The sequence below is a fragment of the Penicillium roqueforti genome (assembly GCF_015533775.1).
Source record: "Penicillium roqueforti strain LCP96 04111 chromosome Unknown scaffold_09, whole genome shotgun sequence".
NCBI lineage: Eukaryota > Fungi > Ascomycota > Eurotiomycetes > Eurotiales > Aspergillaceae > Penicillium > Penicillium roqueforti.
In genome coordinates this window covers 251256-274954 of record NW_024067573.1, presented here as the reverse complement: position 1 = coordinate 274954, position 23699 = coordinate 251256, and the positions used below count along the sequence as shown (strand labels likewise).

General features: G+C 48.7%; 11 protein-coding genes across 11 annotated transcripts; 4 read left to right on the top strand and 7 right to left on the bottom strand.

Moving 5' to 3' along the window:
• Positions 1-200: 200 nt before the first annotated feature.
• LCP9604111_4446 (putative GPI anchored protein) lies at positions 201-961 on the bottom strand (the record flags this gene model as incomplete). The annotated part of the gene is made up of 2 exons (XM_039072146.1): positions 201-491; positions 545-961. 2 exons carry the CDS (start codon positions 959-961, stop codon positions 201-203), a joined length of 708 nt encoding a protein of 235 aa, XP_038929488.1.
• Positions 962-1711: 750 nt separating this feature from the next.
• Positions 1712-2299, bottom strand: LCP9604111_4445 (copper transporter family protein; the record flags this gene model as incomplete). Its single annotated transcript, XM_039072145.1, has 2 exons — positions 1712-1826; positions 1878-2299. The coding sequence occupies 2 exons, from the start codon at positions 2297-2299 to the stop codon at positions 1712-1714; spliced, it is 537 nt and encodes a 178-aa protein (XP_038929487.1).
• Positions 2300-2619: 320 nt separating this feature from the next.
• LCP9604111_4444 (ferric reductase family protein) lies at positions 2620-4886 on the top strand (the record flags this gene model as incomplete). Its single annotated transcript, XM_039072144.1, has 4 exons — positions 2620-2780; positions 2827-4666; positions 4716-4773; positions 4831-4886. 4 exons carry the CDS (start codon positions 2620-2622, stop codon positions 4884-4886), a joined length of 2115 nt encoding a protein of 704 aa, XP_038929486.1.
• A 517-nt stretch (positions 4887-5403) lies between these two features.
• Positions 5404-6027, top strand: LCP9604111_4443 (uncharacterized protein; the record flags this gene model as incomplete). The annotated part of the gene is made up of 3 exons (XM_039072143.1): positions 5404-5415; positions 5498-5860; positions 5941-6027. The coding sequence occupies 3 exons, from the start codon at positions 5404-5406 to the stop codon at positions 6025-6027; spliced, it is 462 nt and encodes a 153-aa protein (XP_038929485.1).
• A 430-nt stretch (positions 6028-6457) lies between these two features.
• Positions 6458-8507, bottom strand: LCP9604111_4442 (putative serine/threonine protein kinase; the record flags this gene model as incomplete). The annotated part of the gene is made up of 3 exons (XM_039072142.1): positions 6458-6548; positions 6595-7909; positions 7967-8507. 3 exons carry the CDS (start codon positions 8505-8507, stop codon positions 6458-6460), a joined length of 1947 nt encoding a protein of 648 aa, XP_038929484.1.
• Positions 8508-9325: 818 nt separating this feature from the next.
• LCP9604111_4441 (cupin domain-containing protein) lies at positions 9326-9801 on the bottom strand (the record flags this gene model as incomplete). The annotated part of the gene is made up of 3 exons (XM_039072141.1): positions 9326-9355; positions 9413-9644; positions 9704-9801. 3 exons carry the CDS (start codon positions 9799-9801, stop codon positions 9326-9328), a joined length of 360 nt encoding a protein of 119 aa, XP_038929483.1.
• A 1184-nt stretch (positions 9802-10985) lies between these two features.
• Positions 10986-11342, bottom strand: LCP9604111_4440 (uncharacterized protein; the record flags this gene model as incomplete). The annotated part of the gene is made up of 1 exon (XM_039072140.1): positions 10986-11342. One exon carries the CDS (start codon positions 11340-11342, stop codon positions 10986-10988), a length of 357 nt encoding a protein of 118 aa, XP_038929482.1.
• A 577-nt stretch (positions 11343-11919) lies between these two features.
• LCP9604111_4439 (glutathione S-transferase family protein) lies at positions 11920-12624 on the top strand (the record flags this gene model as incomplete). Its single annotated transcript, XM_039072138.1, has 1 exon — positions 11920-12624. The coding sequence occupies one exon, from the start codon at positions 11920-11922 to the stop codon at positions 12622-12624; it is 705 nt and encodes a 234-aa protein (XP_038929481.1).
• Positions 12625-13758: 1134 nt separating this feature from the next.
• On the bottom strand, positions 13759-16405 carry LCP9604111_4438 (Zn(II)2Cys6 transcription factor; the record flags this gene model as incomplete). Its single annotated transcript, XM_039072137.1, has 5 exons — positions 13759-13772; positions 13829-15751; positions 15803-15976; positions 16088-16103; positions 16196-16405. 5 exons carry the CDS (start codon positions 16403-16405, stop codon positions 13759-13761), a joined length of 2337 nt encoding a protein of 778 aa, XP_038929480.1.
• Positions 16406-16733: 328 nt separating this feature from the next.
• Positions 16734-17539, bottom strand: LCP9604111_4437 (uncharacterized protein; the record flags this gene model as incomplete). Its single annotated transcript, XM_039072136.1, has 2 exons — positions 16734-17215; positions 17266-17539. 2 exons carry the CDS (start codon positions 17537-17539, stop codon positions 16734-16736), a joined length of 756 nt encoding a protein of 251 aa, XP_038929479.1.
• A 1224-nt stretch (positions 17540-18763) lies between these two features.
• On the top strand, positions 18764-20815 carry LCP9604111_4436 (methylisocitrate lyase ICL2; the record flags this gene model as incomplete). Its single annotated transcript, XM_039072135.1, has 6 exons — positions 18764-19154; positions 19216-19504; positions 19560-19972; positions 20024-20447; positions 20498-20751; positions 20808-20815. 6 exons carry the CDS (start codon positions 18764-18766, stop codon positions 20813-20815), a joined length of 1779 nt encoding a protein of 592 aa, XP_038929478.1.
• Between the last annotated feature and the right edge of the window lie 2884 nt (positions 20816-23699).

The window sequence follows — 23699 nt, the reverse complement described above, 5'->3', positions numbered from 1 at the left end:
CAGACTACCCCAATCTTCTACGCGAAACATGGCTAGAGTATCAGCAAGTGACAAAAGGGTGCATGTCACATTCTGCGATGTGATTAGTCGTGTGAGCGCAACAGGATCGTCTCGTGTGAGAGAAGACATCATTGTTTATTATGCACCGCTAAACTCCGAGACCAAAGACAATAAAGTAGAAGCAACCAAATAATCAGCTTTTACAGCACAGCAAGACCACCAACGAGAGCAGCACCAATAAATCCCCAAGCGGCGGTTTGCATCGGTACAGCAGCACCATTGGAGGTGGAGGTGGAAGTGGAAGTAGAGGCAGTCGAAGTCGAAGTGGATGAGGATGAGGATCCGCTCTGTGCCTGACCCTCAGCAGTAGACTCGTTGGCATTACGTGCAGCAGAAGCCTCGGGGAAGGCGGTGGCAGCGAGATTGGTGTTATTGCTACAGGCAGATGGTGTCTGATACGTGACATCGGAAGAGAACTGGATATCGGCGCACTGTATTGTATTAGTATACCGCAATAAACCGCCAAATTCGGAAGTGAACATACAGCATAGAGACCACCACTTGGGTCACCGTTGGTCTGCACCTGAAGGGTAGCGTTCATCCCATTGGTGAGGTTACGGCCGATCAACTTCTCATTGATCTCGACGTGAGGAAGACAGAATTCACCAAGGCCGTTGACCTGGAAAGTTGGCGAGAGGACAATGTTGAAGTTGTCTCCCGGATCACTGCCCAGAGCAAGAAGGACCTCGACGGCAGTCTGGGAATGGTGCATCTGAAGAGCGACGGGGAATGAGCCACCAGACAGTGGCAGTTTTGTACGATTGGAGGACTGGCTCATTCCACCGCAGGGAAAATTGGGCATGGTATCCTCGTCGAAGCCACGAGAGGTTGGATACATCAGCTTGAAGTGTGCGGCAGCCAATGGCACGATGGCCGTGAAGGTGAAGAGGGAGAGCTTCATTGGGAGTATGTTGGCGTATTAAAATAGAAGAGCTGGAATAAGTGTAGCAAGTGAATCAGACAGGAGTAGATATCCTAGAAAAAGTGGGAAAACTCAGCTCTTTGAACCCCGGAGGTCTATACGAGTTCTGCATATATGTACAAGGTGAGGGAGTTAGCGGGACTTGACAAAAACAGGGTCCACCTATGAAGCCCCGTTGGATCCGATATACCGGCAATAATGACCCTTTCCCCTTTGAGACTGCATGATTCGGAATCATCCGACACCGGGATCCTGTTTTATGGAGTGGTCTTTAGGCTCCCATAGCCTGAACTTCACTCCCCGATGCTTCCATACCACGCTATACTGGATAATCATATATCTTCACCTAGCATATTTCCAGACACCTTACAATTTCTCGACAATGGTCATATGTCAGATACAACGGCCTGTACCTGCTGTTTTTGGTAACTCAGACCAAAGTAAATTAAAGCCTTACGCTAGCGCCAAAAGTGGATATTACCGACGGGCTAGTCCGGATCCGGTTAGTAAATTAGCTCAATTGCGCGCGCAGGGTTTAGTCATCTGATTGCATGCAGCTCTGGACCGCGGAGACAGCGAGGAGGGGGAAAAGAAAAGAGAGATTTATGATGAGAGCAATTAGAGTCAAGTCAATCCGTATCATATTATCCCCAACGCCAGACAGATGCTGCTCAAGTTCATAAATAATTCCCACATGCGCAAAACGTATCAAAGTCAAATGTAAGATCTTCAGTGGCCATGCTCATTAGTTTGAATAAAGCGCCCGACCGCCAATTCCCCGAGGAAAGCGCCTCCAAGCACCGAACAGAAATAGCCGATATTCATAGTCATGACGGCTAGCATGCTGGACGTGGTATTAGCGTTTGCCCTAATACCAGTAAATACTAGAACTTACAGTAGATAGGATACGCCCACAATGCCTAGGAACAGGACTGCTCGCGGTAGATCGACGCTGAACCGCCAGGGAATTGGCCCATGAGTGATGTTGTGCACAACTTTGACTGACTCTTCAACGCCCTGCGCGGTGATAAGCGATGCAAGTTTCGCATCCGGGTCGGAGTCAATGTTGGCAGCTTCGGTGCTTTTGCCAGCAACAGTGACATATCGTCGGTTGAGATGTGCGGCGAGCCAGTGGCGCTCCATGGTTACTTTGAAAGCGATGAGGCATCGGTCGATGATAGCGAGAATAATCAAGAAAATACATGTGCCTGCAAAGCCACCGGAGGATGCAGGAGTCCATGCATTGGAGAAAAGCGGCGTGTCGTGCGAATTTTTGAAGACCATAGTCATGCTCATAGAGCTCGTCGAGGAGCTCATACTGTGTGAGGTCGAGCTGGTCATATCCATGTCTTCTGATTGATTCTATGATTGAGGAAGGAGAGAGAGTATGAGAATCAACAGAAGATGAAGAAGAGAAATAACCTTCGAAACAGGAAGTTACACATTGCCGCATTGGGCCCAACGGTGCCACGGGTGTCCACATGGCGGACCCCACCTCGACCCAAACCCGGGAGGTGAGCATGGATGAGCATAATATTGGTAATCTGCTCTGTTATTGGTGACATTGGTGACCTCGACACCTGGGTGATGCTTAGTGGGCTTCCATCTCATGCCTTCTTCTACACATCCAGCACAAGATGTCCATGGCAATGGGTGACATGCCTGCGGGCTCAATGTCCATGGGCGATGGCATTCCCAGTCTGTTCACCCTGCAGAAGATGTACTGGGCTGTCGTGGGAAGTGCAATCGGGGCAGCAACCCTTGTGAACGTGCTGGATCGCGTTATTGCTAGCCATCGGTATGTTGTGCCTTGACATCCGGTGATCTTGACTGACAATAATCAGCTTGCGAGATTCTTCACTCACGCCCGCCAAACCAAAATCTCTGTTCTTCAATCTCTACGCCACCGTCACAGCAACAGTCCGCGAAGTCAGCTATGCGACTCCACGGCCGTTTCGACTCGGAGGATTGACCCTCCATTTCCCGCCACTTGGCCCCGTTCTCATCATGTTAGCCAACCTGGTGGTAGTCATGGTCCTGTGTTTCTACAAGCTGGACACTACGGACGTATGGAAATGGGAAGATGTTGGCTACCGCACTGGTTTCATCGCCATTTGCCAGTTGCCGCTGATCTTTCTGCTGGCAGGCAGACAGAACATTATTGGGTTCTTGGCAGGAATGAGCTACGTCAGTTTGAACTGGTACCATCGCTGGGTTGCCCGGACGCTGTGGTTGACTACCACCATCCATATGGGATTCTGGTTCCGTGATTGGGGTCGCTGGAATTATATCACGTACCAGCTCTATAACGATCCGTTGACGAAGCGTGGGTTTGCCGCTTGGGTTATTCTGACCTTTATTGTGATCACTTCCTTCGCTCCAATCCGTCGGCTCAGTTATGAGTTCTTTGTCATCCAGCATCTAATCACCTTTGTTGGCTTTATTGTTGCGGTATGGATGCATGCGCCTAATGAAGTCAAGGTCTGGGTATGGATCCCAATTGGGCTTTTGGTCTTCGATCGGCTTGCTCGCTACACTTGGGGTGCATATGCGAACTTGGCCATTTTCCACCGAAAGAATAAGGCCAATGCTCTTTGGGAACACTCGGCTACATTCACTCCACTACCTGGAAATGTCACTTGTGTTACTATCGAAAACCCCGGTATCGGGTGGCAACCCGGTCAGCATGTCTTCCTCACTTGCCACTCCGTCGCTCCATTGCAATGTCACCCTTTCACCATTGCATCCATTCCAGAAGATAATAAGATGAAGTTCTTTATTCGTGCCGAGAATGGGGGAACTAGACGTTTCTTCCGGTACGCCTCAAAGAGCGATAGTCTATTGGGGAATAGACAAGTGGCGGGAATGTCCAGTTCGACAGTTTTTATCGAAGGGCCATATGGAAGCATCCGGCCCTTGCGGCAGTTCGACAGTGTTGTACTGCTGGCGGGTGGCATGGGTGCGACATTCACGGTGCCTCTTCTGCGGGATATTGTCTCAGCATGGAAGCTGGAGAGCAACGGCAGCAAGGAGCAGATGCCTGCCCGTATTGCTCGTTTAACAGCTACCAAGCGGTTACGCTTTGTCTGGGTAATCAAATCACGTTCTCAGCTGACTTACTTTGATTCCGAACTGCAATCTTTGCTGGCAGACGTGAGTGAGTGTCGACGCACACGTTCAAATTTCGAAAAGGAAATTGAAATTAGCATTTATATTACATGCGATGAAAAGCTAGATCCGCCTATATCTGTCTCACTACCATCACAGACAGTGTCTCCGCCTACGCTGGAGACCTTTGCCCAGGATGAAGGCAAGAATATATCCAAGAAGGACAATGTCTCGATTAATTCTCTCTCTGCCGAGTCGACATCGACCTCGGCTCCCGTTGCCACAGGTAGCGGGTGTCTCCCTGGTGGAGGTTGCTGTTGCACTGCGCAAATCGAAGACGAGGATATCAATACTGCCTGTGCCTGTACCTGCTCTGGCCCAGCACCTGTTCAGTCTGAGAAGGCTGCTCTGGATGTGAAGTCTCTTCGGCCTGAAGAAGTCGCAAGCAAAGAAATTATTTATTCCAACATTATCTCCGGTCGTCCCATGCCACGAATCATCATCCGCAAGGTCCTCGAGAAAGCCGAAGGAGAAAGTGCCGTGGTTGTGTGCGGACCTCGTGGTCTAGCAGACGATGTCCGCCGCAGCGTGGTTTCTCTGAGCGATGAACGAGCTGTGCACAAAGGAACTGGCGCGCAGGGTATCTACTTGCATGTTGAGAACTTTGGTTTATGATTTCCTGGGTATGTCCATATTCTTGCATATTGGCACTTTGGTGTGTCACTAATGAGTATATGCAGGCATAACAAGAGGAATGACTAAAGGTGACAATCTGATACTCGCTGGAGGCGAGTGAGGTACAATACCACGCAACCCCGAAACTTGGCGCCCTCCCCAACAGCCTCTGTTCCTAACCGCATTGGATACATCGCTCAGTCCTACTACAAAAAGGCCAATCGACTGCATGGGGACAGTCAATGAGCAGTAAGAGGCTATGTCGCCTAGATAAAGTCCTAGATGTTGAGAGATGTTCAAAACCCTTCTCAAAATGGGGAGTTGAGAGTTGATAGGACATAGGGACGCCATCGCTCCAAGTTAGGCGGTAGAAGCCTGATCATAGAAAATGATTCTGTATACCCCATGGCATTTCTCAAATTCTCAACGTAGTATTCGTAGCATACAATATACACTAGAAAGAGAAGATCAAGTTGACGCGTTCGGACCAGCGCAGCTTAGCCCGAGACGACCCGAGCCAGCACATGACATCATCCAGGAACTGCAGCTTAAGCCAACTCCACTTCTTCCACCTCCCTCCATTCTACCTACCTCTATCACCAAAACACATCCAAATTGCAAATACCCAAACCGTCAAGATGTTCCGCTTCGTAAGTCTGCCTATATGAACCTCCATACCCACCAATTCACCCCCCCCCTTAGCTGCCAAACCACCATCTAACTCACAAACAGAGCAAAACCCTCGACCCCATCACCCTCTTCCACTCCCCCTCCATCCAAGCATCGACTAGAACCCTCAACATCCTGAAACAAGCTTCCGCAACCGCTGGTGAAACCGCCACAGAAGACCAAGCTAGCGACCACACCAACCACTCAAAGCAACAGCGCGGCGAGTTCGAGCTGGAGGTTACCACCTCGCCCCCGACAACAGACCAGCTTCGCAGCATCCTCGACTACATCTCGCCCGTCAGCGGTGTTGGCAATCCCGGCGAGAAGGTGACGTATGGTGTTGCGGAGCTGGTGAAGGGCGCCCGCGATGCGGAGGACGCATTGAAGAAGTTCAAGGAGGATAATGAGAATTTCGTGAGGCCTATTGTATGTTCGACCTTTTCCTTACTCCCATTGTTACATCGGAGATCTTTCTGGATATGTTGTGCTAATACTATACTCTATAGACCGTTGACTGGGTCAATGGTCGTGCTGTCATTGGAGACGACAAGTCCGAGATCCTACGCATGGTGCGCCAGCTTCCTGTAAACTAAAAGAGTCGATACTTTACTCCGTACTGCGGTAAGATATATGCGCTACATATAGTCTGCTCGGCACAGGATCGCGATCGAGATCAATCTCATATTCCATATTCCATACAATGAAACCATTACTAGCAGAAGGCAGGAACTGCGCCATTTTCGATCTATGGCTGTATCATACAAGAATCGAATTCCACAACTCCACGCGCACCATAAAATCAGAACGAGTCGAGAAGAAGTGTCACGTTGCAGGTTGCAAGTCGAAAATGAGGCTGAAGTTAAAACAAAAAGAAGAGAAAATATGAGCCATTAAACTCAATACTGGGACATCTGGCACAAGGAAACCAAGATCCAGCTCGGAGTCCCGCACGCGCCAGTGGAACGCAAGAAGAGAAAAGGATTGACCGAATATGAATGTGAAGTCTGCATTTTGTCCAGGAACCTAGAACATTGTGCCGAATGTGCCATCCGTCGCGATAGGCTTCCGCGGCGAGCTGCTGCGGCCGTTGCTGTCGACGGCAGGTTTGCGATGACTATAGTGGTCAGTAAGAGAACGACATGGATTTGAGCATAACATACCGGAAAGTAAACCCGACAAACAAGCCCTTGCTCATCTTATCATCGCGATCGGCCATATCCTCCAGCGCCCGCTGCTTATCATGGACCTCCTTGTACTTGGCCATATCCGCCTCATTGCTGAAATCATCAAAGTACCCAGCATCAGTCTCCGAATCAAGTTCGGGCACGAATGGAGCTCGTTGCTCACGCAGACCCTCGAAGTCGACCTCGGCGAAATAGTCATGCGCGTGAATCTCCTTGATATTCTTGAAGCGCTGCTCCTTCCCAGCAACTAGCTTCGTGATGAGATCCCACGTCCGCCGTGACAGGAAGTAGTTTGGGTCCTCGTAGACGGGCTTCCGCAATACCTTCTGCCAGCGCTTTAGGTTCTGCCATGTCTCCTCGACTGTCGCGCCTGCGAAAGGCGGGTAGCCTGCCAATGCCTCAAACAGCATACATCCCAAGCTCCAGTAGTCCACAGTGAAATCGTATTGATCGCCCTTGAGAACTTCCGGCGCCATGTAATCCGGCGATCCGACAATCGACTTGGCGTAGTTGACTTCCCGCTGGCGCAGAGACTGGTATCCTTGTCGTCGTTCGGCCATTGTACGTTGTTCCATGGGTCGACCGAAGGGAACGGGGGTGTTCCCGACTTCCTCAAGCTTCACACGCATTGACTCGATTTTGCCCGGGCTCAGCATACCAGCTGCCAGACCGAAATCGGTCAACTTGACATGGCCGGTAGAGTCGATCAGGAAATTTTCAGGTTTCAAATCACGGTGAATGTATCCTAGCACATGGAGCGCATCAATGCAGCTGAACATTTCAGCAATGTAGAAACGGGCGTGTCGATTATGAAGAACGCCAGTGTTATTCAGCAGCGTGCGGAAGTCTCCACCAGGAACATACTCCATGGCCAAGTAGATTTGCGTATCATCCTGGAAGGCATAGAGTAGCTTGACTAGCCACTCGCTCTTGGCCGCAGTGAGAATATCGCGTTCGGTTAGGATGTGACGAATCTCATCCAGCTTGAAAAGCAGCTTCTTGCTCATGACTTTCAACGCGCACACTTCGCGCGTATCCTTCTTTTGTGCCAGATACACCTGTCCATATCCACCCTGGCCAACCTGAGTCAGAATCTGGAAGTCGCCCTGGCGGAGACGTGTGCGACGCTTCCGCAGATGTGCGCGCTCACGGCCGAGGTATTTTAGGAGGGCGGGTTCGTACTCTTCGTCAGGGGTAGCAGGGGGTTCGGGGTAAGCGGCTTTGAATTGTGTGTGGCGGGTTTGGCGATTGTGGACGTAGCTAAGGAGATCGAAGTAATGGTCAAGGAAGTCTGTCATGCACGAATCAGTCAATCTGTCTTAAAATTATCAGGTCGGGCCGCACTTACAGAGTTGGGTCACATTGACGAGGCGCTTCACTTTGGGCTGTGCTAGCTTCTCCATTTCCTCGGGGGTCAGGCCGCGCATCTGCACCTGGCGTCTGGTCGTATCATCGCGTGGTTGGTATGGTTCTTGGCGCGAAAGAGCTGCAGCAGTTGGGGTCGATCCCAGGTCCTTTAGACGTGTTGGGTTGGGGGGTGTGTTCTCCTTGTTGGCTCTACGCGTTGGGCTCGAAGGGGTTTGGTGGATAACGCTCTCGCTGAAGTCCTCGCCACTCTTGCCAGCAGAGAACATTGGATGATTGTAGTGGTTGTATGTCGATTTGGAGGGGGTGGTGGGATTCAACTTCATCGCCTTGTCGAAGACATTGGGTAGGTCGAGTGCGCCCGGAGGCAACCTTGACTTGCTGGGGCTACCCTGGGGAGTCTGTGGTGGACTGGTAAAGCCATCGGCAGGAGTAGCGGGGCGATCGAATTGCCCACGAGTATGCAACAAGGGTGGTGGATTAGGGAGTCGGAGACCAAGATGGTCGTCTGGAATAATAGCCATGGTGTTGATGTCGAAGCGATAGAGGGGTTGGTGATGACCCCTGTGATAAGGCCGGAACTAATGGGCACTAACACGCCAGAACAAAGGCAAAGTCACGAAGATGGTTAGGGGAAGAGAAAAGGAAAGGAGGAAAATGCCTTTGTCCCTCGGAAATATTGGAAGGTTTATGTTTGTTATTTCCAAGTCGATCCCTCTCCACCAAGATCTCAGAAGATCTTGATTCTCAATTCTACAATCGACTCTATCCCCCCCTTCCTCACGGAGTTGCTGTAGCAACTCCCCCCACGTCATGCACACTGATGAAAAACCCGCCTAAACCCCCCCTAAACCCCAGCCGAGTGGATGAGTTTATCGAAGCGAGCTGAAAATCATCTCCACTTCCAATCGCTACTTGTGCTTTGACGGCTCCTCTCAAGTGAGATTGACTCTATGGGGTCCCAACATGAAACCGCCACTGAAGTGGGCACTTTGGGTTTTGACTTTTGCATAATCCAGACTAGCGAATGTCGCACATCCCCGTGTTCGGGGGAATAAGCAATAATTGTCCGGGCGATACATATGTATATGTACATGTAGGTAGTCTATGGTAGGCCTTAGTCGGGTGCAGCCACCGGAATCATGAAGCTATTGCAAGGGATATATAAGCAAACTACCGGATTGGGAAATAACTAGCCCAACACAGCCGAGTGTTCCATGGATTGGAGGCACGGGGACCCCGATAATTGGCAAGCCCAACCACGGAACCGGAAACTTCTAAAATGAGAAATTAAAAAATAAAAAGTTTAAAATTCTTATTAATCTTATTAATCCTTATATCCTCAAGCAGCGCCCTGCTTCCTTTGGCCAGTCTGGTTTCGTTAGTTGGGTCCGTTGGAATATGATTCGGATTTCAGCTGGGTACCCACATAGAACGCCAGTCCATAGTCATCCGTTGTAAAGGTGATTGTCGCCCCCTTGGGGAAATAAAACACATCGCCCGGAGTCGCCGTAACCTTCTGGCCCGTCTCGTCGGCAATCTCAAATTTGCCCTCGACGATAATCTTCATTTCGTCGTAGGTGTAGGTGTAGACGAGGGGGGTACCCTTTTCCAGTCGGTAAAAGCCGCATGACATGGGCTTGTCTGGGTTTTCCTTCTCGCTGTAGTATGTCAACAAAATTGCTTACTTGAAACATTATCTATACAAGTATCGCCATACCTTGACTGCACATCACCCAAGAAGGCGTTGTCATTGGCAATAAGTGGCGGCTTGAAGGTGGATTGCGCCTTAGCGTGGTAGGTAAATGGAACTGCCATGGTTTGAGGAATCAGTCTGACTATGAGGAATCTAGTATAGAAATAAATCGATATTCCAATCCATTCTCGAGGATTACCTCTGCTTTATACTGATGTTGCCGCGCTCTGCCATGTACGAAATGAGGGGATGTCATCTAGAAAGAAAACTCCCCCAAACTTAGGGTAACTCAATCCAGACGAATAGCGATAGTCGGATCTGATATCCTGACTAGGCAGCCCAACGGAGAATGGGTTGGGAAAATCACGGAGAGGTTGAGGGGCTTGCTAGTGATGAGGGGAAGTACAAGCTTGAGATAAAGATCTGAGAATGGTAGGGGAGGCCGTTATCAATCAAGAGAAAATTCCCGAGTTTCGACGGTATTGATGTCTCATCGTCTACTACTACTAGTTATGCCTAGGTGAGCCTACCTCCAGTGATAAGATTGTGTAGTTGAGTAGGGATTCTTTTACTTCATGCGGTTAGCCCTTCCCATCAGTGTCTTTTAATGCTTGGCATAAAAGGAATACGGACACACAGAGGATAGTCGAACTTGAGAAATGGGAAAATATTGGTCGACTGTGCAGGGGATAGGTGTACTATAACAATTTCAAGCAATTTTACATAACAATTCTCCACACACTGCTTTCCAATATCGAGTATTTGACACTATGTCCATATTTCGTTCCCAGTGGAGGATATCCGAGAAGGACGTATCATTCGTGATAAGCTCGTAGAGTGTGAGCACAACGCTACTAACGTCATCACGACCGTCTTGTAGGTTTTTCTCTCCACATGCAGCCCAATCGAAATCGAAAAGAAGGATCTTATGTGTATAAAGGTCGACAAGTAGATTCCGGGGTGCAATATCTTGATGCATGATTCCATATTCAAGGTTGAGGAAATCCACCAGTTGAGTAAGCTGTTGTAGCCACTCAAATCGAAAAGGGATCTTTGGATTGGCGAGAGTTCCACCTGGGATGTACTTTGTTGTGAAACTAATCACCCGAGATTCATCGAGGACAACGCGATCAAATGGTACCATATTAGGATGTGGTGGTAGACTTTTGAGAATATTAACTTCATCCCAGGCCATTTGTAGTCATAGAGCCTTATATAAGACGTCAAACTTGAAAGCGACCTTTTGAGTCCCTGACTCGTCTTCGTACAATGAGAGACCAACAAATGGCCCAAGCCGATCGAGCTCTCAGAGTTTAGAGTACTGAATTGTACGGCAACCTGCAAGCGATCCACAGAGTGAGAGGCGAGGATAAGCAATAAACATGGTGTCGTCCTCCCCTGGATCCATCGATACCTCAGTGAGTAGCCCATCATCGTCGACTGTGATTGCGCGAACTTCCGGCGATAGATAATCCGCTAATGGTGCCAAAATTAAGGGCTCAATATTCCCATCGGGCGGAAACAGCTTGGCGGTGCCTTTGACCTTGATCATCCGTAGTTGGTCCCAATCCCAGACATTGCAATAAGTTTTGGTGGCAGGGTCTTCGACCCTGCCGCAGTAGGCTTGGGCGTCGGACCAAAATCTGTCTTGGGGGTTGATCATGTCAAATCGACGGACACGAGTGATCTGTGCAATGCTGCTTCGGGTGATTATTTTCGAGGGTAGCTATTCAGGTAAGTGGGTAGATACAGGATCAAACCACAGAGGTGATGTGGACGCGGCAAAACGAGAACGCTACCCCTGTACTTCATGCATCCCCCGCTTTGACGCATCTTCAGAGAATCAGCTTTAATGGTACTTTTTCTCCGCTAGTTTCCGTATTCGCTTTAAGTCTTATGCATATTTAGACAGACGAAGCGCTTAAATATCAACATGTATTGGTTAATGGCTGAGTGGGTCTAGACACTCATAGTTAACCTCATTGCCATTTCACTAAGATCATATATGTAAACCGCGAGTTGACGAAATCCGATTGCCGCATAACTCAAGTAATGGAGCTGTCCAAGTCGAGATCTAGGGGTACGAATTTGACGAATCTCGGTGAAGGTCAAGCGGAGACGGCCCCTATCACGATGCCGACGATCCTACAGAGTATCACTACTTGGTTTCTCGACACAATTCCCATCCCACATCGCCAACAGCCCAACACCCCTTCATCATTTCTCAATCCCAAACCAAGATGCCATTGACAATCCACCACCTTGGCCGCTCGCAATCAGAGCGCATCGTCTGGCTTGCCGAAGAACTTGGCATCGATTATGACTTCGTTTTCCACAAGCGCGACCCTATATTCTCCCCGCAATCAATCAAAGACCTGCATCCTGCCGGCACTGCGCCGGTGATCGAAGACGACAGCTCTCCCTTCACAAAAAACAAGGTCGTGCTCGCTGAATCTGGCGCTATCATTGATTACATTATCGCCGCCTACGGAGAGGGCCGTCTCGCGCGCACACCGAAAGACGGCGACGAATACATCCATTTCCTGGAGTGGTACCACTGGGCGAATGCCTCCCTACAGCCAACCTTATTCCGTGTCCTGATAACCCGGCGCTTGACCAGCGACCCGGAATCAGTGCACGTCAAGATGGGCAATGCGAAACTAGAGCGTGCGCTCTCAATGGTTGAGGCGAGACTCGGCGAAACCGGATCCTACCTCGTTGGGAATGACGTCACCGCCGCGGATATCATGGCAATCTGTACTCTCACTACCATGAGAGGATTTTGTCCGATTGAGTTTGATGAGGAGAAGCATAAGAACATTCTAGCTTATCTCAAGCGTGTTGGTGATCGGCCTGCTTATCAAAAGGCCATGAAGATTTGTGAGGGTGAAGATTTCGTACCTATTCTTGGCGCAAAAGCTGAGCAGTTTGTATTCCCTTATTGAGGGGATCCGGATTTCACGCACCTATTGCAAATTAGATGGATGTGAAATTCTAAAACTCTCAACTTACAAATCAGCAATTGGTGAGCGGTATCTCCTGGGGAATAATCGCCTCTAGGCCTAGGGGCACTCGTCAACAACCAAATGCATCTGGATATTGATCGTCGTTCCTTTCAATTTGATTTAAGGAACTCTAAAGATGTCACGATGTAATGAGCAAATCCTGATAGATTGTGAACTCCCAGAACTTCATAATTTGATCGGGACCAGGACGTACTGTATCAGGGCCACCCAAGAATCTGGCTAAGAACATAGTTCCTCAGCGCGTAAGGGAAGCCAGAGACTTGGGTATCGTGTAGATTGTTGTAAGAATCAGAGAATAGTCTCTCTGAAAATATAGCTTCCTGGAATTTACATTTTCGCAGTTGGGACAATATCAGACCAGGCCTTGCTGGGTCGCGCCTACGAAGGCAAATGTGGGTTACTGCTTTCGTCGGATGATCAGTGTTGGTAGGTAGGTATTCCGGTATAGGGCGGTAATAATGGCCAAGCGAGCTGATGTATCGGGTGCATATGGCAAAGAAGATGATGAGCCTGACTCTGATAGGGCTGATCATGGTTTCCGTATTACTGAAAATTCGATAGAGAATCAGCATTGGGGAATTATATCAATAGGCCAAAAACTGGGTAGTCGCTTAGGGGCTTCCGGAATGGGTATCGCGTATTGAAAAGCTGAATGAAAGCGTGGAAGTCAAATAAACCACCATCATGTTGGACATATTAGTTCCTAGATCAACCATAATTCGTTGTCAGAGCGACGATCACAGTTGTAGAAAACAAGTCTCAATCGAAAAAAAAACATCGTTGTCGTAACTCATCAACAAGAGAACAACAGACTCCCTAGACGCCGCGCTGGTTCAAGGCAACACCAAGTCAGGTACAATTTCAACCTTAGGACAAATAAAGTAGAGACACAGGAATGAGGACATGATAACAAAAATCAGGAAACAAGAACTCAGACTTGCTTGCTTTGTTAGCTGTCATATTAGTGCAGCAGGCTAGAATGCAAAGAACAGTATATTCTTTTCGCATGGCACCCAATTTCAACCAAGGTTTGGGCCATTCATTGCTGGTAGGCTAGCCAAGGAAAACTATGAGTTGCAGAGTTAGCTTTTGGAGGAAATAGTTTGAAAGTTGTCAAACCCACCTTCCCATCCCCATTCAGCCATAACATTCACCCAATGCAATCTGCCACGCACAGTTCTTTCAAATTCAATGTTTTCAAGCGGGGCGAGTGCGGAACCCCGTCGCGCAGACCTCGATGTAGGTTGTCCTGGCCTTCCAGTTGGCCCCTTGTGGGAACCATTGAGACTGTATTTGCGGAAATCGGCTGGCAATGACGAGCTCATTTTCTCCCTATCTCCAGATGAGAAAGACTCGCCACGTCGCGAACTGGCCATTTCACGCGCTCTTCTAGCATTCATTGCGTCGCGACGTTCCCAGACTTCCTTCAACACCTCCAAGCAGCGATCAACACCACCTAGCATCAATCGAGACTGAATTGTGGTCCATCGATCCAAGACCCATTTTCGGTCATCTTCAGTGTCAACCTCAGACCCAGCTGCTAGTAGAGGGAACATTTGTATGATAGTAGTCCTGGAAGTGTAGGGAACAGTGGCAAGCAAGATCAGGACCCTCTTTGCTAATTCATCGGCCGGCTCGGAGGGTATCTCTGGAACAGCCTGATGTAGGTATAGCAACGTCGCCCAGCGATAGGCATGTGCAACTTGAATACTATGCTGAACCTCGGAGTTGGGGTCATCTGGTGGCTCAAACCATTGCGGTGGCTCCCATTGCTCGACGAGAGCTTTGAGTTCCATAGCTTGGGCCACAACCGACACCGTGTTCGACGTGCTCTTCCGCACATGCTGGATCAGTTTCGCAACCCGGCTTATAAGAGGGTATAGAGTCGTTGCACAGCCCATCAACGGATCAATATCATGGACTGTATCACTTGGAAGCTCGAAAACCGAAGAATCCCAGTTTTGAGGACCACATTCATCCAAAGAAGTCAGTCGTGCGATCACATCCATATAGGACCATGTGTTATAGAGGAACCGGATGCGATCCAGCTCCTCATCACTAACACCTCGTTGCATCCCGGCCGCGATCACCTGACACATCAATGTTTTTGCGCCTCGCAGATGTTGAATACATGTGCGGGTGTTTTGGTCCCAGGTATCGGCAAATGCCAAAGCCAAACTAGTCGCCAGCGCAGTATCCGCCCTCATATTCTGAATTTGTCCGACTAGACCATTTATGCTCTGGCGCATATGTTTGGCTCCTTGGATCCGAAGGTGCGGGCTTTGCTTTACCGAATGGAACGCTGTCAGAGCAAAGATAGCATGGCGAAGTGCAGGCGCGTCTTTTGCTAACGGCCAAATGAGTGTTCGCCACGGATTCTCTAATGAACCATCTTTGATAGATAAAATCCCACATGTGAGTTTATCAAACCGCATCACGAGCATTTCCGGACTTTCCGGGGGTAGAGATGGGTTGTCTGACATGCTTGGGGGGTCAATATGGAAAGAGTCTCCCTCGGTTAGGGCGAAATTCCAAGGTCCCAATGCTGGATCCGATTTCCGGATGATCTCCTCAATGTCATCGTTTTCATCCTCCAATAGCTGAGAGAAGCTCAGCCTAGATGCATCGGTATCTGGCTTGTCTGGAACCAACGGCAAATGTCTAGCAGTATCGGTATCGACATCAGAGCCCAAGGGGTTTGCAAGCGACAGAGAATCCTGAAAAGGATCCAAGAAGGAGAGAAAATTGAAAGGGGGAGAGTCGGCGGACAATGAAACATTGATATCAAGGGGAGGTTCATTGCACTCTACCATGGAAGCATCTTCCCGTGTGACGGGTAGATCTTCAAGAGAACGGGCTTCCGTGGAAAGAAAGCTATTTATACTAAGGGGCGAGCTATGCAAAGGAGAGCCTGGAGGCGAACGAGAGCCACCAAATTTGTGGGACTGTATGCGAATCGGCGATGCCGATTGTTCAGTCGTCGGAGGAGTCGGAAAGGACTGGCCAATATTGGCGGCAGAGGAAGCTTGATGGGATGAAGAGTTCGCTAAAAGGATTCGTGAGTATACCAGGCTAACTCACACGACCCGTGACTTACCCTTTTTGGCTTTGGGTACGGTAGGCCGCCCAGAGGCCATGTTGATCTCTTCGAACGGTCGCCATTTGAAGTCTTTCTTGTATCCTCCACATTGGACCTTTCGTCTTTCGCACTGGTGACAAGATGGCTTGACTTCGTCGCACTTCAACCGCTTTGCCTTGCAGGTGATGCAACCTATAAAAGTGGAGACTCGAGTCAATCTTGTAAACAATGTGATGAAGTAACATTCTTCGTTGTTCTTGCCTCGTTAACAGGAAGACGTAGGCTCACTGTATTCTTACTTACCATTCCGACTCTTTGTCTGTTTTGGCTTTTGTGGCCCAAGATTTCCCCGCGCTGATGCCGGGTTGTCGGGCGGGTCTAAAATCGGTGGGAATTTAATGCTTTCCATACCAAGTCGATGTTGAACCCATTCAAACGGAAGAAAACGAGATATACACAAATAACTAGGGAGATGAAGACAGAAAGATAAGAGGCGCTGACAGCGAATGGTAAGTGGAAGATAGGGAATCCCACGGAGAGGAGATGATAAGCCATGCGGGGGCGCCGATCTTGGAGAATCCCAGATGCGTTTTCCATTTCAATCTCAACCGGCTCGGCCATCGCGGATGTCTGATTGGATTCTACGCTGTGCCGAGTTGAAGGAGCTCGTGTGTCCTTCCAACCCGAGTCCACGGGTATCTGTGGATATATCTATGTGGATGTGGATATCAATCACTATAAACAATACCTAACAACATCGTGCGGGGATCATTTCTCCAACACCATTAGGACTACGGATATTATCGGCTACGACAAAAAATATCCTGTAGAGAAAACAAAAGTGAAGAGAAATATCTTTCATTAAGAGAATATATATATACAAAACAAACGGTAGCTAACGCCCCAGAAAATCAGGGCACAGACACACACACAGTCTTCTCAAACGCAACTAGTACCGTTGCCGGTACTTGTTGGTGGCGGGGGCGGCCACGGGGAGGGAGGGCACCACCGGAGGGACGGAGGAAGGCACAGTCAGAGCAGGGGGGGCGAAGGCAGACACGGCCCCAGACTCTGCGCAAACATCCATGTCCGGGGAGACATCCCGGACCATGGTGTCAATGTAGACACCGGAGACCGGCACAAAATCAACGCCCTCCATGGGCAGCACACCCTCCAGATCCTCCCGAACAGGCGAAGGGGGATACTCGACATCCCCCATTCGGTCAAGGATGTCATTTTCGTTGCCAGCTGCGAACTGCAGCTGGCCGGCGGGGAGGTAGGAGATGCGGGGCTCCAGGTGAGCCCACAGACAGCAGACGAGGGACTCCCACTCGTCGCCGAACCCCAGGTTTTGGTGGAAGGCCGCAGATGCGGCCAGGGGGCGGGAGTGGAGGAGCCCCAGGAGCTCGGAGGGGTACGTGGACACCTGGGCTAATCGCGGGTTAGTGTGCGTCTTTCAATGCTTGGAGATAGGTACTTACCAGGGTGTGGCATCCCTGCCCAGTGCAAGCCGAACCACGCAAACTCGGGAGCGAGGACGACACGGAGGAGAAAGGCTTCGGGGGAGCCGGGCCCCACGACAATGACCATGTTGCAAAGGAGCTCGGTCAGCTCCCATGCCAGGACAGACATTTCGGGCTCCGAGCCCGCGGCAAACAACTGGTCAAACAGGGACATCTCGTCCCACTTCAGAAGAGGACCAGCCAGGTACTTGCCAGCAAGTACCTGGAGGCCGCTCTTCGAGAACGGAGGCATGGTGTCCAGCACCATTTTCGAAAAAAAGAAAAAAAAAAAAACAAAAAAGAAAAAAGAAAAAAGAAAAGAAGAAAAGAAGGGAGAGCGAGGCAGAAGATTGGTGAGATTTGAAGAGGGAAAAGAAAGGACTAGATGAGAGGATTTTGGAGGTTTATATACGGCTAAGCAGTACTGAGCCCATTGATAGTCGACATGAATAAAGCTCAACTATTTTTTCTCCAAGCTGAATGTCTCCATCGAGCATAATGTGTATTGAGTTATGCCCCAAGGAATCCGCTCAATAGATCGGTTGTTGAACAATAGACTTGGATAGCCATGTGCTTCAATAGAGCCTTTGAATGGCATTGTTCAATCATTTCACCCGCCAGTGCCTGCTATATCCCATAGCTAACCTTGTGATCTGAATCTTCTGATTTGATTATTGTGAGTATAAAATTGACATTTTTAGAATTGTTCGACATCCTGGCTGCAATTAGTAGTATATTGTAGTATTCATAATCAACTTTTGAATGATAGGTCCAACACGCCTACATAAAAGAAGGATTGAAGTGAAGACAATGTGAGGCCAAAGTGAAAGTGATGCCAGTTGATATTGATAGATGTTAAGGTCAGACTACAGGCGAATGCAGTAAGAATGCCTCGAAGTCAGGTGGTAAAACTAGAGGCCATACCTAACCAAGAGGCACTTGCAAGGTTACCACGGCTCGTAAAACACAAGAATTCCAACATTCGTTACCACACAGACTTGGGAGCCTCAGAGCCCTCGATGAGAAGATCCTTTACTCATAGACAATGTCAACCTAAAAAGGTGCCAGTCGTCATATATGACAATAAGGACCATTCCAATGAGGTCGTACATTTTGAGAGCATACTGTCCTGACCGCTGACCGACAATCATGGGATATTCAGCTGTAAAAAGACTGTTGGCACTGAAAAACGAGCAAGGCAAAAAGACTGCACATAAACGAATACTATGTACGAAGCAGTGTCGTAGTCTCCAATGTTGTTGGTCGAGGCCCGAGGTCCCGGTAGTTAACATCCATTGACCGTACGCTTAGTCATGTAGCGAATTTCGGACCTTCGGAGTCAAGTGGCGGGGAAACCCCAGATGTTCACGGCCCGAGGTCAAAGAGGAGCCCTTATTTGCTTCTTAGTTCCTTTTCTTTCGGTTCGTCCCTGTTTCAATTCAACCATTATTTTGTTCTTCCATTATTACTGTCAGTCATGTTCCGTTCGGTAAGACGTCTGCCTCGACGTGTTCCTGTTGTGTCTACTATTTCTGCGCGTTCATTGCGACCTTTCACAAGCGGTTATACTCGGATGACGCCTGTGCAGCCCCCCGTATCCACCGTCCTCCCCACAGACGAATACCAGCTGCTGTCCACACAAGAAAAAGCAGGTGCAGCGGAAGATGCCCTTTACGACCAACAGCTTCGTGATGTGGAATCATGGTGGAATTCGCCTCGTTATGAAGGCATCAAGCGCCCTTACACGGCGGCAGATGTTGTGAGCAAACGCGGCTCCTTGCAACAAACATATCCCAGTTCTTTGATGGCGCGGAAGCTGTTTAATCTTCTCAACGAACGAGCAGCTGCCGGTCAGCCCGTTCATACCAGTGAGTCCTTGACCGGCCGAGCTCCAATTGTGGCAAATCTGATCTCGTTTCCGTACACAAGTGGGAGCTATTGACCCCGTCCAAATGACGCAGCAAGCCCCCAACCAAGAGGTTCTATACATCTCAGGCTGGGCTTGCTCTTCACTTTTGACAAGTACCAATGAAGTATCACCGGATTTCGGCGATTATCCCTATAATACCGTCCCCAACCAGGTCCAGCGTCTGTTCAAGGCTCAGTCCATGCACGACCGAAAACAGTGGGACGCGAGGCGAAAGATGACCCCAGAAGAGCGAAAGGCCACACCTTACACTGATTATTTCCGGCCAATCGTTGCGGATGGTGACACCGGGTACGTTAATACTTGGGATTGAACGCACGAAGTATTACTAACTATCTCGGTGCAGCCATGGTGGCTTATCGGCTGTTCTCAAACTCGCCAAGCTATTTGCAGAGAATGGCGCCGCAGCCGTTCACTTTGAGGACCAATTGCACGGCGGAAAGAAGTGCGGCCATCTTGCAGGCAAAGTGCTCGTCCCAGTGGGTGAACACATCAACCGACTGGTCGCAGCTCGGTTCCAGTGGGATATGATGGGATGTGAGAACCTGGTCATTGCTCGAACAGATTCCGAGAGCGGCCGACTCATCAGCAGCGCCATCGATGTGCGTGATCATGAATTCATCCTTGGTATTACGGAGGAGGTGGAACCTCTGGCCGAGACCCTCCAAGCTATGGAACGAGAGGGCGTCCCACCCAAAGAAATCGACGCATTCGAACTTGGCTGGGTCAAGAGCCATAAGCTTGTTACATTCGACGAAGGTATGTCTATTGATTCTGTGTCAAGCGATCCCATTCACTAATAATATGTAGCTGTCGATGCTCATCTTGAGTCGGAGGGCGCCCCCCAGTCATCTCGCGATGCGTACAAGGCCTTTGTTAAGAAGAACCCCGATCTTTCCTTCTCCCGTCGCCGTGCCCTGGCGAACGATTACACCAAAAGGCCTGTTGTGTGGTCATGTGATAGCCCGCGCACTCGTGAGGGATTCTACCACTACGCCGCAGGGTTCCCTGCCGCGACCAAGCGCGCGAAGGAGTTTGCTCCGTATGCAGACCTTCTCTGGGTCGAAACCGGTGACCCAGATGTTGAGAAAGCCGGAAAGCTAGCCGGCGAAGTGCGGGCGGCGTACCCAGGCAAGAAGCTTGTGTACAACCTCAGCCCTTCATTTAACTGGATGGGGCAAGGATTTGATGAGGCCTCCCTCAAATCCTTTGTCTGGGATATTGCCAAGCAAGGGTAAGCTCAACATTGCAACTATTTCGCTTCGATCCACTAACCTTTCTCAGATTTGTCCTGCAGCTCATTTCCTTGGCTGGTCTGCATAGTAATGCCACCATCACGACCGAACTTTCCCGTGCATTCAAGGATGAGGGTATGTTGGCTTATGTCCGTCTTGTCCAGGCCCGCGAAAAGGAGCTCGGTGTCGACGTTCTCACCCACCAGAAGTGGAGTGGCGCGCCTTACATTGATGGAATATTGGGCGCTATCCAGAGCGGAAGCAGCAGCAGCAAGAGCATGGGTGATGGTAACACGGAAAAGGGTAGGTTCTCGTGCACCAATTTCAGAAACAATCAAATTGCTAACAACGAACCTTAGGTTTCTAACTCTGATTCAAAATTTATATATTGGCAACTGTTCATTTGTACTAGCGACTATTTGATATTGAATTACATCCGAAAACAGAGCCCATATGAGGTGCAAATGTCACAACTTCCTTTTTTATTTATTATGCAACCTATCCGTAGAACGTCACAGCTGGCCCTCCAGTGACTTTGGTCGATTCAGGTGAACCAAATACCATTCTGTTTCACAGCCTTGTACGGGTTCTGAGTTGAGAGCCGCGATTAACTGGAGCCTTGAGCTGAGGGAAGCTATTCTTTCTCCAAATCCGAGAGCAGTCAATCATATTCAGCTAAAAACATCGACTACTTAAGCAACCCACCCATATGAGTAGTCCATACTGTATCCCCTGAAGGCTTTCCTTTGAGCGGAAATGCCGCATCGTCAATCAATTAAAACCAATAGTGAGATCCGTAGTCTACTTGCATACTCCCTCATTGTCGTGAGCAAGTTGCTGTATGACATATTAATATTTGATGTCACAACATTTTCAGCAAGGCAAGAAACCTACCAAACAGAAGCCACTGGCACAGATTCCTGCGCTGCCATCGGCCTTGCAAGGGGATCCGTTCTGAATCTAAAGAATGTTTAGAGGCTTTAATGGTATCTGACGTTCATTTGTTAGAACTTACCGTAGGAGGGGCCTTGTCTGCAGCCAAAGCAGCGCCGATAATGGCCATAAATACAATGAAGGTGAGACGCATATTGAAATTGGACGAACTATGTCTCGATTATGGGAATGTCAAATGTGAAATGGTACTAGAGGAGTCTAACTCAAGGTCAGCAGGGTGATAATATTTATATTTCTTTAGGGTCGTATTCATCGGCGTCTTGAGAATTCTCTTGTCTATCTGCAAGTAATGAAACCAGTGGACTAACAAACAGCCACTAGAAAGGGGCTGGCTATCAACCTAGATTGTGTGATCCTTATTGAAAATCGGCCCAAGTTGTACTACTCATGGCTGAGTTCAGATTTGCTTTTTTCAAGTTACTGAATTCGTGATCCTGCGAAGGTGTGATACTCTTGCCAGAACTATTCTTCTGACTTTGTGAGACAGCATCTCTAAACGACTGCGTTTGTGGCTATGATATTACCCTACCATCCGTACCATTTGGATAGCGCGGACAATTTGACTGAGTAATCTTTTAATTTAGTCCACAAGGGTCGGGTACTTAGGTCTATAAATAGTTTGGACTTGCTTTTTCTTCACTGAAAGCTCTATATTGTGAGACAAAACAATGAAAGAGCGAGGATTTCTGCAGGGGGATAGATAACACCTCGAATGCCGTGCGAGGTACGAAGTAGGATACTCGGGCTTCTCAGTACGAACCCAAACATCGTAGGTTAGCAAAGAATAACATGGATAAACACTCTACCTGCTCGTCCCTATCGTACTTTACATTTCCCCTTCCCACTACGTAATTCTCAGCGGTTATTGTTAAGGCCTGTGCTCTGCTGTTGGAACGCATCAAAAAGTGGGTAAGTGGTATATATGACATGGATTATTCAAACTCGGGAAACACAACTCAGATAATGGGCTTTCCCTGCAGATCAAACAGGGACTCGACGGGAGACTGCGGATGCGTCATGTACCCTAAGTACGGCTCATATCTTCTTCCGATGATATGAGACTTAACTTGATAGGAGTTTCCCTAGATCATTGGATCAAGAGATAAACGTTCCCGTCTAAGATAGGTCTCAAAGATGCTCCTTCGGACTCAACGGTCAGTTTGGGGGATGCCATATGGTCCAATGACTGGCTGCCCCCTGAGACTTCGAGCTTCGAAGTCTGCAATGTTAGAAGTTATGAGCTTAAAATAAGGCTCGCAATTCTCGTTAGAGGATCCAAGGTGAATGCAGAAATTTTAGCCCTTCTTATTTATCTTGATCATGGCTAATACAACCCTTTTTAATCAGCCTCAGACAGCCATTTGAGAACACATTCAATCACCTGTAGAATCTGAGAAATATTGAAAATATTCAGTCACATAGTTTCGATTTTGATTAATGCTGACTGTGATAGAGAATCGGAGAATATTATCCCCGCTTCCTATAGTTACACCAGAGCTGTTTGAACTAGTATACATCAAATAGTCTGAAGGAAAGAGGCGGTGAGACTTTTGGAAAAGCTGAAGTTTACGTGTTAATGACAACAATCAATACATACGTTATGAGTTTCCGTGCGTTTGCTTTGAGTCAGCCGCGACGTTGCTGTCCCCGACAAGTTTAGGACAATGTGTTGGCAAGTCAGCCGGTAACCTGGTGTGCAATTACTTCGCCCGATACTTTGTCTGGCTGTGTCTCGTCCAGTCTTAACTCTGATTCCATCGCTGATCGGGAGAGGCCAAGTGTGAGCTCATTTTGAACAACATAGAGAAAATTTGGGAGGGGAAGTGTTATTTTGGAACCAGCTCTCGTACTTATCCTTAGAAGGGTCTAACCCTTTTAAAAACACTCTTAAAATACATGAAACTTCACTGCGTGTCTTACTTCAAAGTGATCCCAGATCTCGGCGCAATCGGAATTTTGTGCCTCGTGGGATTTCACAAAATCCGAGTAATATCTAGTCGGTTAATTAAGTGAAATTTTACCAAGATGATGTACTCAGGTAACTAAAGTGCCTATAATATGGGTTTGTCCATTGGCTGGTTGAGGATAATAAGGGTGTTTAAGCCTCACGCTAAAAAAGAGGACCTGCCATATTATTGGCCAACTCATCGAGCAGAGATGTGGGGTCCCGGGCTTAAATTAGCCTCTTATACTTAATTTCTCTTGGGCCAAGGTAGAGTGCCCTAGCTCGTTATTCTTCCATGTTGGGAAGGAAAGGGGAAGGCTCTTCAATTATTTTCAGCTTGATTGATATCCCC